The sequence below is a fragment of the Carcharodon carcharias genome, chromosome 2 (assembly GCF_017639515.1).
Source record: "Carcharodon carcharias isolate sCarCar2 chromosome 2, sCarCar2.pri, whole genome shotgun sequence".
Taxonomy (NCBI): Eukaryota; Metazoa; Chordata; class Chondrichthyes; order Lamniformes; family Lamnidae; genus Carcharodon; species Carcharodon carcharias.
In genome coordinates, this window is record NC_054468.1 from 123,375,847 (window position 1) to 123,390,101 (window position 14,255).

General features: G+C 44.1%; 1 protein-coding gene across 3 annotated transcripts in view; it reads left to right on the plus strand.

Moving 5' to 3' along the window:
• The window catches only part of LOC121275378 (WD repeat containing planar cell polarity effector), a 163,046-nt gene that overhangs the window by 130,116 nt on the left and 18,675 nt on the right, over window positions 1-14,255 (plus strand). For all 3 annotated transcript variants that reach the window (XR_005942401.1, XM_041182911.1, XM_041182912.1), the window contains one exon: window positions 7,629-7,782. Coding sequence is in view for 2 of the 3 variants with exons in the window: in XM_041182911.1 (XP_041038845.1) it covers window positions 7,629-7,782 (154 nt within the window). In the remaining variant the exon portion in view is untranslated. The remainder of the gene's footprint in view (window positions 1-7,628; window positions 7,783-14,255) is intronic.

Sequence of the window (14,255 nt, forward strand, 5' to 3'; positions counted from 1 at the left end):
GTGTGAGTGTTCAGCAGCAGAGGGGTGAGGAGACACTGGAGACCTGCAATATCCCACTCTGATTGGGGTGGGCCATCCGTGAAGAGATTCCAGGTACAATTAGCACTAATCAATGCTCTTCTCTCATTTTCAGGAGAAGAATGCACATAATGCCGCCGAGCAAGTAAGGACTGGCAGTGGCCTGGCACAGTTGGCGATTCTCAGCCGCTTCAAGCAGGAGGCCCAGGTCCACCGATGTCGGTGAGGTTGGGGTGCCACGGGCAGGTATGTATGCCCAGCAGTGAGGTCATCATTGTTCTCCCAACAGCCATAGCAGTGCTGAATGTTCAGTGACTGAAGTTTCCAACATGGCTTGACCATTGCATATTGAAGGATGAGCGCATAATGATCCAGGGGACAGGGATGAACATTGACATTGTCTCCACGTTAACTGATCCAATGTCCTTGTTCTTCCTTTCAGCATCAGTGGAACACACTGATGGTCCTGAACACCCTCACACCTGAGGGCCCTGAAGTCTCACCAGTGTCACACCATCTCTGCCAGGCAAACACCAGCGGAGATACTAGCACCTCGGTGGGAACTAGAACATCGGCTAGTGTCCCGGGGCACATCGGTGAAGGCACTTCATAGTCACTGGAGGAGCTGGCAGAGACAGAGAGTGCCGATGGTGCCAACAGTTGGACGACTGCAGTGACCAGCTACATGCTCAGTCGGTGCATGATGTTGTGCCTCTGGAGTTGTCCGCGACACAGCAAACGCAGGAAATGCGGCCGGGTGTGCGGGAACATCTGGTGGAGATACATGAGACTATACTTAGCTTGGCGCTCGTAGTGGAGTAGCCTGCATGGGCTATCGCCGAAGCAATGAGCCTCATGGCCGAGCGCCATGCGTCCTCTATGGAGAGAGTTGTGACAGTTGTGGAGAGGCTCCTCCAGGAGACCCATCGGGGCTTCCTAGGGATGCGCTTGGACCAGCAAGCCCTCGCATTGGCATTGACCTCAGCTTTTCTGTGCCAGTGTGGGAGATGGTCTGGGCACCAAGTTTCCCAGCTCAGTGCCCATCCACCTACGGTGAGCAGGGAGGTTGGAAGCGACCTCACGTCGGCGCAGCAGCTGCCTGTCGTCTCTGTGGGCTCATCTCAGGGCGCTCCAGATGAGGGCGGCAGCTCCTCCGCCCCTCTGCCAGTGACTGTTGTATTTGGTGAGGCTGCGACGACTTGGGAGATGGCAGCTGTGGAACTGGCAGCTCCCTCCCAGGCGGTGCCAACACAGGCTCCATGGGCCAGAGGACGACAGCCAAGGTCATCGAGGCCAACAGGACAGCAGAGTCAGCAGGTGTCTCAGATGCCACTCCCAGCGAGGGGTCAGCACCAAGATGTAGCACCCGCAAACATAAACATAAGGCACCTTAGGCACAACACGGGGTTATCACTGGTGCTTTTGTGTTGGCCACAATGAGGTCTGTATAAGTTGGTGTGATTTTTAACACCTTTGTCATTTTGTTTCATTAAGTTTCTTTGGTTGTAATATTAAATTCAGACATGTCACCATGGTTGAGGGTGCCTCTTTTCTTCTGCAGGTGGATGGTTTCCAAAAATGTTATGAGTGTTTTGTGGAACATTCAGCTTTATTAACAAGGACCTTAGCTGATGTTCCTAACCAGGCAGATATTGCACTTAGGTATCTAGTATGGAGCCTACAGCCAGGCTTGTCCTGGAGGTCCATATGTGGTGTGCTAGCTGAAGGTTCATTGGATTAAAGCCTTCCGGGTGTCCCTGCCTCCCTGGAGTATGCCTGGGTCAGCGTCTACCCCCTCAGCATTTCCCTGTGTGTGCTCATCCTTGGACTCACTGCTGGATTCATTGTGTGCAGCCGCAGACACTGTGTCAATGTCTTCACCGTCTACAGCGTTCCCCCCCCCTTTCCAGAACAAGGTTGTGGAGAGTGCAGCATGCTACCACTATTATCAACACATGATCTGGGGGGGTACTGGAATGCGGCCCCTGAGCAGTCCAGGCGCCGGAAGCACATCTTGAAAAGACCAATGGTTCTCTCCACCACAGCCCTTATGGAGGCATCGCTCCTATTGTACCGCTGTTCAGCTCCTGTTCTTGGATGGCGGCGAGGCGTCATGAGCCACCTTCTGAGGGGATAGCCCTTGTCACCCAGCAGCCATCCATCAAGCCAGGCTGGAGCACTGAAGAGCCCCGGCACCTGGGAGTGTCTGAGGATGTAGGTGTTGTGGGAGCTGCCTGGGTACCTTGCACAGACTTGTAGAATCAGCATCCTGTGATCACACACTATCCGCACATTCATGGAGTGGAAGCCCTTCCTGTTGACGAAGGCACCGGGCTCACCTGCTGGCACCTTGATGGTCACATGTGTACAGTCTATTGCACCCTGGACACAGGGGAAGCCAGTAATCACCACGAAGCCTCTGGCTCACTGTGTCTGGCTTGCCTGGTCCCAACAGTAGAGGATGAAGGTCAATGCACGCCTGAACAGAGCGTTTGTCACCTGCTTGACACAAGTTTGGACAGCTGTTTGGGAGATACCACAAAGATCACCCACTGAGCCCTGGAAGGAGCCAAAGGCATAGAAATTGAGGGCAGCTGTGACCTTAAGAGCCACTGGCATGGCGTGTCTCCCCACACAGCAGAGATCTCAGGCCCAATCATCTGACAGATATAGTTGACTGTCTCCCTTGAGAGATGGAGCCTCCTTTGGCACTGCACCTCAGACATATTGAGGTAGCTGCTTTGCTACCTGTATACCCTGTCAGCAGGATAGTGGTGTCTTCTGAGGCCCCTTCCACCTTGGACTACCTCTTGGCCCTGCACCCCTTGTGCCTGCCTCCCAAAGGTAGCTCCCCTGGAGGCTGAATGTGCACTCCTGGCCTTCCCCTCCTTACAACCTTTCCTTCCTCCTCAGAGGAGGTGCTTCCCGTGGAGAGTTCAGCTCCCATTCCCAGGCTAAGGGAAGGCTTCCTGAAACCTGCAGGCCCAAAAAGGGTTCCTCACTGCAGAGTGCCGACCTGAAGGTTGTGAGTCCAGACCAAGAAGCTGGTATGTGTTTTGAAGTATTGCAGATCACACAGGCAAGTATCAGTAACTTTGAGAAATCAACATTTGACAAAGCACACTCGTGATCCCACTGAGCCCTCTTATCCCACCCGTGGATGAGGTTTATACAAATGTGTCCTGCCCGTTGCACCCGTGCGCCAACCTGAAGATTGCACAGGCACCGAAAAATCGCCATCACTTGGCACTTCAAAGGCCTTAAGTGGCCGGTTAATTAAAGGTGGGTGCGCATTGGAGATCAACGTGCGCCCGCCCAGTGAAATATCGCGATGATGCGCGGTGACATCGGGATGCTCACCCAACATCACCATGTGTCATTTTACATGCAGGGCCCGCCAACAGGAAAATTCTGCCCACTGTTGCAGTACGGAGGAAGTCATGCATCCTTTCTCGGCACTCGACCCAGTCACTTAGATGGACCCGATGGCCGCTCACCTCTGCGATGACCCTCTTTCCAGGCCATCTTGGTCATTCCTTTTGGCCTTTTGTGGACATCAACTAGAAATAGAATCTTTCTGCATATCTGAATGGCCTGGAGGAGATCATGCAGCAACTTTCACTGAACCATGGAGCGGTACTCTGAGTGGATTGTAACATCTGTGAACACAGCTGAATCCATGGATACCACACACTGAACTTTTACAAAGATGGAGATTTCTTCTGCCTGGACCCTCAAAGGTTTTCTGTTGCGATGTTCATATACCTGGCAACTACAGTTGCAGTTCTCCCTCAGAGAGGCTGCATGCAGAATTTAATGTTTTAAACAGGCTTTCTACCCTTTACGTACCTGTGTGAGGATCAGGTGACATGAGTCTCCTGACGTCAGATCCACCCCGCCACATGATCCAGTGGCAAGCCCGCATCTCACATATTCATGAGCTTGTCACCATGTGATCCAATCCGGGTGGCCACCACCTTCCTGTGCCAGATTCCCAACTTCTTCCGGGCCTGCTAGCGGACTCAGCAATGGGAGGACAAAACCCAGCCCATATTCAGGTCACTATACAATTTGGAGGAGGTTCACAGTTTTTTTTTAAGTTTTGCTTCAGTTTACTTGTCTATGTCAGCAAATTTTGGTACAGGAGGACAGGACAAAGTAAACTGGACATCGTCTTTTTGTGCATAATGGTCTGTATGGGTTGAATGACAATACCTCTCCCCACACTTTCGTATGTTCTTATAGCATCCATATGTACATTTTTCAGTATGAATCTCGACATGTCAATCAGGGCTGGTCAAATTGGTTGGTTTTAATTTTCCTTGGATCAGGAATGTTTTCAGTTGTCGCACCTTTATCATTGCAATACCCCGAGATCAGCTAACTCAACAAGCCATGGTTTAAACCTGGGACCTTCATATTCTGTATAGTGTAATATTACATCAGGAGAAACATTTATCCACCAAGATATAGAGTAATCCTTTTCCTACCTTTTTTGGGATGATGTGGAGTTGTATTTACAAATACATGTGCAATTAACCTGATTGTACCAGCCTTACCTGATGTTTGGCTGTTTCCTATATTACACCTTCATTTAATAAATTTTCTGTGCCTCTTTAAGCCCTAAAATCTGCTTCTCTTTGCTACATATCACCTTTACACCACCTAATGGAACAGCACTAAACAGAGAAATATTTTTCAGCATCACATGTATGTTGTGTTATTTTTATTAATCTTATTAAGTGCTTTGCTTTCTAATCATCTTCTGGGTTCCTTTCAAAAATGTGTATTACGAGCCATTTACAAATCAAAATAATTGTGTATAAACTGTCCGTAGTAATATTGTAATTTACCTCAGAATTTTAAAAAAATCTTCTAGGCATCCATTTGGTAAAGCATTGAATCCCAATGTTGATCACCATTCTCCCTCTATGTGAGAGTTTGCTGGTTCTTAGATTGGTCACTGGATGGAGCTCTTTGTGATGTTGAAAGTGAGGGAGCTCTGAGGGACCTTGCATAATGCACAGATTGAAGCAGAATTGACTTTGCTTCTGCAGAGGGCTGTGACCCTATTTATTCTTTTCTCTTCAATTGCACATCAGGAAATGAAACATGATTAAAATGGAGAATAAAGCTATTTAGAACACAGCATTTCATTGGAGTTTCTCAAACCTTGACAAACAACTTAGTCCTGTCAGATTCCATGCCCCTTTTGTAGATTGAATACCATCAGTACAGTGAGTCATAATTGTACTTGAACAGTTACATAGACTTATGTAAAACAAAGATCGAATTCAAACAACTCTAATTTGCTTCATATAAAAAATGAGCCTCCAGCAATATATCCTGAATTGACTTTTTGTACTGCAGTTGGATTTATGTATAATGTAGCACATTCCAAACAAATGGTGAAGTGTTAACATTGACAGAAGATTTTACTTAGGCATTGTGGTGTATGTAAATTTGCACTTTAGATGTGCAGTCAGGTATGACATTTTTACTTTTAAACAGTATTTAGTTCACATATTTGCAGGGTGTTTGCTGTAAGTGCCTGTCAAAACTGTGCAAGAGAATTTAGTAAAATAATTCAGTGGTGAAACACTACTTAACTGTTCTAAAATCTAAACTGTTTAATTATATATTTCCTTATTAAAGCAAGTTGGCTGGCTATGAAACATAATTGTAAATTTATGATCTGATCTTGTATTCCTTTGTGAGTTTTTGTGCTTATCAAGGTGGGAAGTGAAATACTTTTCCACTATTGGCAGCAATGCCAACACTGAGCACTCCCAGGTCAGATATAGCCCACTAGATGCATGCCGAAGCTCCCAATACTCTGCCATCTATCACTTCCCTAGAGTTACATTCCCACATCATGGGGCAGTTTTGTATTATTCACCCATGCTTCCTAAGCCCTGAGTTAAGACTTCCTGTTACAAAATTGAGACCACATATCAGATGGGATTCTTAAAACTTGCCAAGAAACTTTAATCCTGTTAATCTTGGTTCAATTCAAACCTGGACCTTGGGTGACTTGCACATCATGCTCATGCACTGCACAAGGTGGTGCTTTTGATTCCTTCCTTTTATGACTAATTTTCTCCCCTCCTCTTTTCCTGAAAGCATTTCCTCCTTGCAGGGGTTTGTTTGTATGGCAATCAATCAGTTACACAACAGCACCACATGTAAACGTCCACTTTCATGTGCTAACCCTAGACATTGAGTGTCAACAAGCTATTCTAACATGGGGGTATCACAGCTGAGTGCATGCAATCTTTTCCCAGCTCTAAATATGCACCTAGCAAGGCAGGTGGGTCACTAGATGGCAATGAGGAGCCAGAACCCTGCCAAATTTTCCCTTCCTTGCTTGGCTCTGAGGCCAAATTGACTCTCACTGCTTGACCGTGGCCACTAGCTGAGAGCAGATTGAACCTGAGACTTTCCTGGTTTGTATAGCTCAGCTACTCTTACAGAGTTGGGCTGGAGACCTCAAAATGTAAATACCTCAAATCTGCTAGATTAGAATAGAAATAGAAATTATACAGTTCTGTCGAAGGGTCATGAGGACTCGAAACGTCAACTCTTTTCTTCTCCGCCGATGCTGCCAGACCTGCTGAGTTTTTCCAGGTAATTCTGATTTTGTTTTTGTTCTAGAAATTATACAATGCATTTCATACAATGGGAATACATTTGGCTGCAGACCAGGTGAAATATGAAAAGAGTTTACTGAACAAATATTTACAGCTATTTTGGTTCCAGGGAATTAATACAGTGCATGTGGGAATTAAAATATTTTTGACTTTTCAATTTCAAGACATAGTAATTATTCACTTTTGGTATTCATTAAAATATGGGACAAATAGTTACAACAGATTTAAAAGTACTTCTCAAAAAAACTCATGATAAATAAAAATTCTCATTTTTGATTAGAGATACGATAAGGGAAAGCTTTATCTGTTTATCTGTTTGAAACTGTCTGGTATGTTGATGTGAGGAATCAAGGCATTGTCACTGAAGTCTACTAATTGTCTTAATTACTTATTGCTATTCTTAAATTAAAATCAATCAATTTAAAGTCACCATGTGTCTCTTTAGTTAGAGGAATTTAAAAACTCATTATTTTGGAAAGGATTTTTATTTGAGTTATCAGCAGCTTCCAAAATATCTCCATGTGCTTTGTTTAATCTAATTACCTAGTCCAAAAACAATCCCCCAGATTTGCTTTAAATTTTTGTATTCAGTGCTCAAATGTGGTCTCCTCTCTATTTTTTCAACAGCCAGTGTTGGTACTGATACAGCTTGTCAAGATCCATCTTTTGTTTTTTCACCTGTTCCATTTGACTTGCACCATCATCCCTTTTGTCATTTACTCTCTCCTGCCTTCCATCTTATCACAGACCTTCCCTTTTGCACTAACCTCCCCTCCCCCTTTCCCTGCCTCTCTCTTAACTTGCTTAAAACCCTGATTTTTCCATCAGCCTGAAACGTTAACTCTGTTTCTGTCTCCACAAATGCTGTCTGACCTGCTGAGTATTTCCAGCACATTCTGATTATATTTATGCTTTGAATTAATCTTGTATTTTTTTTACTCTTTATCCTGCAATTTGCAGAAACTCTGGAGTTTCCTTTGTCAGGAGACAGTGCAGAAACACCTCCTGCATCATTTAATGCTGAAAGATCAAAGAATAGGAATCCTTCTTCAGGATCAGGCAGCAACAGCAGCCATTCATTACAGCTTGGTGCACAGAACAATCCTTTTGGCAGGTGAGAAACATGACTATATTGTAGCAAGTGATGCCAATCCATCCACTCACATGACTTTTTTAAGATAAATGAGATCTACAATTGCAGCTGGTACAGGATGTGTTGGTATATACTGATTTATTTGTGGAGTGCCCAGAATATTTCTATCTGTCTCTTTCCACAGTGAGGATATCACTTGTCAGCTGGTAGAGGTGGTAGTAGATTGTTGATTCGAGCAGCTGCCCTCTCTTTCCATCTCTCTCGCCATTCTCTCTTGGTGGCTGCGCTTGTTGATTGGAAAATCTTGACACCCTTTTTTGCTGGTGAATCGCCATTTTAGTCACAATTGGGTATCTGCTTCCCATGTGTGAATGTTAATAGAGCAGACCGTCATGGAGGTTGTGAAGTATCCAATGACACGCGACAAAGTGAGCTGTAGCTAAAACATGCAGAATGGTTCTGACCTGCCTGTGTCTTGGTGCGGCCTATCACCAAGGGACAGTTCTGACCTTCCTACTGGTGGTTCGCTACTGATTGCACAGCTCCTGCTTACTCACCGTCAGTTAACTCTCAAGTTTAGGTCTCCACAAACTATATCATACTATTGCTGGACTTGCACCCTAACTATGGGTAGTAGAATAAAAATGCTCACCCACCTGGTGCGTCCAACCGATTGGTTCCTCATTCACTAGTGGAAAGTTGTAGGTAAAGCAAGCAGCAGTTTATTCAAAACAAGTATGCATACAGGATTATGCTCTGTCAGAATGCTCTGAGGCAAATAAAGATGCATAGTTTCTGTTAGTTATTTATACCAAGTTTGTGATACCTCATCATTAACTCACAATGTTCTTATCTTATACGTCTAGTTCAGTACACCGGCAGTTATAGGTGAGTTTACAAAATAGTCACTGAATTACCTGATCTTTAACACAAATGATGCCTACAATTTAGTGATGATTTACTACTTTGTCCAGTTATCCGCTTATCTTTGCCTGACTCTGAATAGTTATCCACTTCCTAATCTGACCAAAAAGTCACATTCCTTACTACATCCGCTCTAGTTTTTTTTTAACTGCAAACACTTGTAAAACTTCTACCAGCAATTTGGTCAAGCCTGGGTAATCCCACCATACACCACTTCAAAGCTTTGAGATTATTGTTAAAGTATTTCCTTTGGCCCCTGTGTGAACAGGCTCCCTGGTGTATGTCAGAATAGAGCACCTGTTTGGCCAGTCCGGAGTCAGGTATTCTGTTGACATGTCCTATCCATTTCAGCTGATGCGAGATTATCATGGCCTCTCTACTTGGCATGTTCTTTTGCCCTCCCAATTGATTTGCAAGATCCTTCAAAAACAACGTTGACGATGTTGTTTTAGGTCCTTGATATGGCATCTGTAAGTTGTCCATGCTTCAGCAGTGTAGAGGAGTGTGGGGGGAACCACTGCCTGATAGACTTTAGGTTTAGTGTCTGTCTGATATCACAATTCTTAAAAATTTGTGTACGTGATTTACCATAGGCTGGGTTGGCACATTAGATTCAGTGATGTGCCTCTTCATCAATGTCAGCTTTTTGAGATAGGTAGCTTCTAAGAGGTGGGAAATGAGGGATTTTTTTTTCCAACACTTAATCATGAATCTCAATTCTCAATTGAAGGTGTTAAATTTGATACATTTGGTGTGGGTTTGGTCTTCCTGGTGTTCAGGGCAAATCCCATGCTCTCATAGGATGTCAACTATATATTGTAGTTCTTTAGAATGAGGCAAAAGACGGGAAATTACAGGCCGATTAGCCTGACTTCAGTCGTTGGTAAGATTTTAGAGTCCATTATTAAGGATGAGATTTCAGAATACTTGGAAGTGCATGATAAAATGGGGCAAAGTCAGCATGGTTTCATCAAGGGGAGGTCATGCCTGACAAATCTATTAGAATTCTTTGAGGAGATAACGAGTAGGTTAGACAAAGGAGAGCCAATGGATGTTATCTACTTGGACTTCCAGAAGGCCTTTGACAAGGTGCCGCACAATAGGGTGCTCATTAAGATAAGAGCCCATGGTGTTAGAGGCAAGGTACTAGCATAGATAGAAGTTCGGCTGTCTGGCAGGAGGCAGAGAGTGGGGATAAGGGGATCCTTCTCAGGATGGCGGCCAGTGATTAGTGGAGTTCCGCAGGGGTCAGTGTTGGGACCACAATTTTTCACTTTATACATTAATGATCTAGATGAAGGAACTGAGGACGTCCTGGTAAAGTTTGCAGATGATACAAAGATAGGTGGAGGGACAGGTATTATTGAGGAGGCGGGGAGGCTGCAGAAGGATTTGGACAGGTTAGGAGAATGGGCAAAGAAGTGGCAGATGGAATATAACGTGGGGAAGTGTGAGGTCGTGCACTTTGGTAGGAAGAATAGAGGCATAGACTATTTTCTAAATGGGGAGAGAATTCAGAAATCTGGAGTGCAAAGGGACTTGGAAGTCCTAGTCCAGGATTCTCTTAAGGTTAACTTGCAGGTTGAGTCGATAGTTAGGAAGGCAAATGCAATGTTGGCATTTATTTTGAGAGGACTAGAATATAAAAGCAGGGAAGTGCTGTTGAGGCTTTATAAGGCTCTGGTCAGACCACATTTAGAATATTGTGAGCAATTTTGGGCCCTGTATCTCAGGAAGGATGTTCTGGCCCTGGAGAGGGTCCAGAGGAGGTTCACGAGAACAATCCCAGGAATGAAAGGCTTAACATATGAGGAACGTTTGAGGATGCTGGGTCTATACGCAATGGAGTTTAGAAGGATGAGGGGGGATCTGATTGAAACTTACAGAATACTGAAAGACCTGGATAGAGTGGACATGGGGAAGATGTTTCCATTAGTAGGAGAGACTAGGACCCGAGGGCACAGCCTCGGAGTAAAGGGAAGACCTTTTAGAACAGAGATGAGGAGAAACTTCTTTAGCCAGAGAGTGGTGAATCTATGGAATTCATTGCCACAGAAGGCTGTGAAGGCCAGGTCATTGAGTGTATTTAAGGCCGAGATAGATAGGTTCTTGATTGGTACGGGGATCAAAGGTTACGGGGAGAAGGCGGGAGAATGGGGTTGAAAAACTTATCAGCCACGACTGAATGGCAGAGAAGACTCGATGGGCCAAATAGCCTAATTTCTGCTCCTATGTCTTACGGTCTTATGGTCACCAACCTGTGCATCACCAGCACACTGTAGTTCTATTTACAGATGTGTTTGTTGTCTTGGTTTTGGCCTTCAGCTGATTGATGTTGAAGAGTTTACCACAGCTGGGGGGAACCTGTCAGTAGTAAGTTTCAGTGATGCTGCAAGAGAGATTGAGAATAGTGTGGATACAATGACACATCACTGTTATTTGCGTATGGTCATGTAGGAGATGGATGATATTTCTGTAGCACCTTCCAAAGGGCATTTCAATTCACCGAGCCAAAGGCTTTTGTGAGATCAAAGAAAGCCATGTACAAAGGGATATTCTGCTGTGTGCACTTTCCTTGAAGTTGCTGTGCTGCTTCTTGGGCCCTGCCAATGTTTCCTTCCATGCCTCTCTCTCCATTGTTTATCTAGTTTCCCCTTGAATGCAACCATGCTATTTGCCTTAATTTAGACTGAAAATTCTAGGGTATTTTAGGCTGGAATAATCTACTGACACAACCAGCACTGCTTGACATGCCTTGATGGTCTTTGCATTCCTGCAAAAATCTGAAAGTGGGAATTCCTACATGGGAGCGCACACTCAATAGGGCCAGGAAAGTCAGTCTCCAAGATCCTCCTGACAAAATCCTTTTACATTAACAAGTACATCCCTTCCCCTTTAAATGCTTTGGTATTCCAATAAGCTTTGGATCTATGGACACCCAGATTACGTGACCATGATGAGCAACCAGTATAATCATATCATAAATTGTGCATAATCATGTTGATATCTATGTGACATTATTGTCTGGTCATTCCAATATCATAATGAAACTTCTGGCTACTTCAGACAGTAGTTTCTGCTGCTCATTCCAAACCAGAGAAACAATATATTAAATAGGCAGTGACCTTTCCAGACTAAAGGGCATGTTTATGCTCTGCCATACCCCTTTGCATCCATTTTCCAGCCTAACTAGAGTCTAAAGTCAGCCTCATTGAGTGCCATGTCTTCTCATACCCATAGATATCCTTTAACTTCACCCTGAACTATTCAACCCCACTCCACCAATGGACTTTTCCTGCTGCCTGCTTGTCCTTACGTTTGATAATTTACCCTTGTTCAAATTAAATTTTATCTATCATTTTTCACTGATTTATCTGCTTTGTTAAACTTGTAGCCCCTGAGTTAGGTCCTCAGATTCAACTCAAACACCCCTCCCCACCCCCAAGCATGAATTTGTATTGAGCTTCAGAATCCAAATTAATATTGTCGCTACTGCTGGATGTAGCCCAGAGTAAAAAGAGAAGATTGCATAGGAGGCCAGTACATAACAGAAGCTGCACCTCCTATCCCTACATCAAACATGGTAGAATTAATGAGTAGAAAAAAAAAGTCTTCTGAGCATGCAGGACTGACCTAAACACTCACCGTAATCAGTTCGGAAGGATGCCTTTACAACAAAAAACTGCACGGTCAAATAGATCAGGTTTCTATTCTTAAAGTAACAAATAGCCACTGTACAGTTAAATTACATTCAAAATAAAAAGCTGCATTGCAGGATGATTTTGTATTAACAGTGTGCACAATGAGTCTCCTATGAACCAGACACATTTAAATTCAGAATGAAGAGTGTGTAGTTTAGTTTAAATGCCACCAATGAAGGTGTTTCCTTTCCATACCTGTCAATCAAGATCTTCCTGAGGCCAATATTCAAAAACATTTCAGATCATTTTCACTCAACTTCCCTGTCTATAATGTAAATAAGAGGTTTTTTTATCCAAGGTTCAATCAATTGTTCAGAATAGCAAACGTTGATTAATACCTGGTTCAGACATCGCAGTATTGATTCCAAACACGTAGCGGTAAATTTTAAAGGGCAATCTTTTCCATATGAACAACCCTGAAAATCTGGATTGAAAGTGCAGAAAGCTAGACACGTGCTACAGGTCTGTGAGCACCTGAAAGCAAAAATTCCACATGGGCCTGAAACCAGTACTGGATATCAGCGCATGACATCTAACAGCCAGTATTTCACTTCCGTTGAAATCAGGCTGTTGCCACAATGGGTGGTTACTTCGCAGTGACAGTTTTACACCCAGGCAGTGAGTTAAAGATCTATTTAGTATTTGTGTCGGCCATGGCTCAGTAGATACCACTCACACCTGAGCCAGACAATTATGGATTCATGTCCCGCTCCAGAAACTTGAGCACAGAACCTAGGCCGGCATTTCACCACAGTACTGAGGGAGTGCTGCACTGTCGGAGATGCCATAAGACATAGGAGCAGTAGTAGTATCTGGCCCATCGAGTCTGCTCCGCCATTCAATGAGATCATGGCTGATCTGTTAATCCTCAACTCCACTTTCCTGCCTTTCCCCCATAACCCTTGATTCTCTTACTGGTTAAAAATCTGTCTATCTCAGCCCTGAATATAGTTAACAACCCAGCCTCCACACCCTTTGTGGTAAAGAATTCCACAGATTGACTACCCTCTTGAGAGAAGAAATTCCTCCTCATCTCTGTTTTAAATGGGCACCCCCTTACTCTGAGATTATGCCCTTTGGTCCTAGACTCTCCCAAAAGGAGAAACAACCTCTCAGCATCCACCCTGTCAAGCCCTCTAAGAATCTTATATGTTTCAATAAGGTCGCCTCTCATTCTTCTAAATTCCAATGAGTACAGGCCCAACCTACTGACCCTCTCCTCATTAAAAAAAATCCTCCCATATCCAGGATCAATCTAGTGAACCTTCCCTTAGATAATGGAACCAAAATTGTTCACAGTATTCTAGGTGTGGTCTAACTAGTGCCTTGTATACTTTTAGCAAGACTTCCCTATTTTTATACTCCATTCCCTTTGAAATAAAGGCCACACTCCATTTTGCCTTCCCTATTCCTGTTGAACTTGTATGTTAGTTTTTTGGGATTCGTGCACAAGGACTCCCAAATCCCTCTGTGCTGCAACCTTCTGCAGTCTTTCTCCATTTAAATAATATTCAGCTCCTCAGTAATCTCACATTTTCCCACATTATATTCCACCTGCCAGGTTTTTGCCCACTCAATCTGTTTATACCCCTCTAGACTCCTTGTGTTATCCTCACCACTTGCCTTCCCACCTATTTGTGTGTCATCCACAAACTTGGCGATAGTACATTCACTTCCCTCATCTAAGTCATTAATATATATTGTAAATAATTGAGGCACTAGCACTGATCCCTGTGGCATTCCACTAGTTACAGGTTGCCATCCTGAAAATGCCCTCCTTATCCCAACTCTGTCTTCTATTAATTAGTCAATCCTCTATCCATGCTAATATATGACCCCCAACACCATGGGCTCTTATCTTATGAAGTA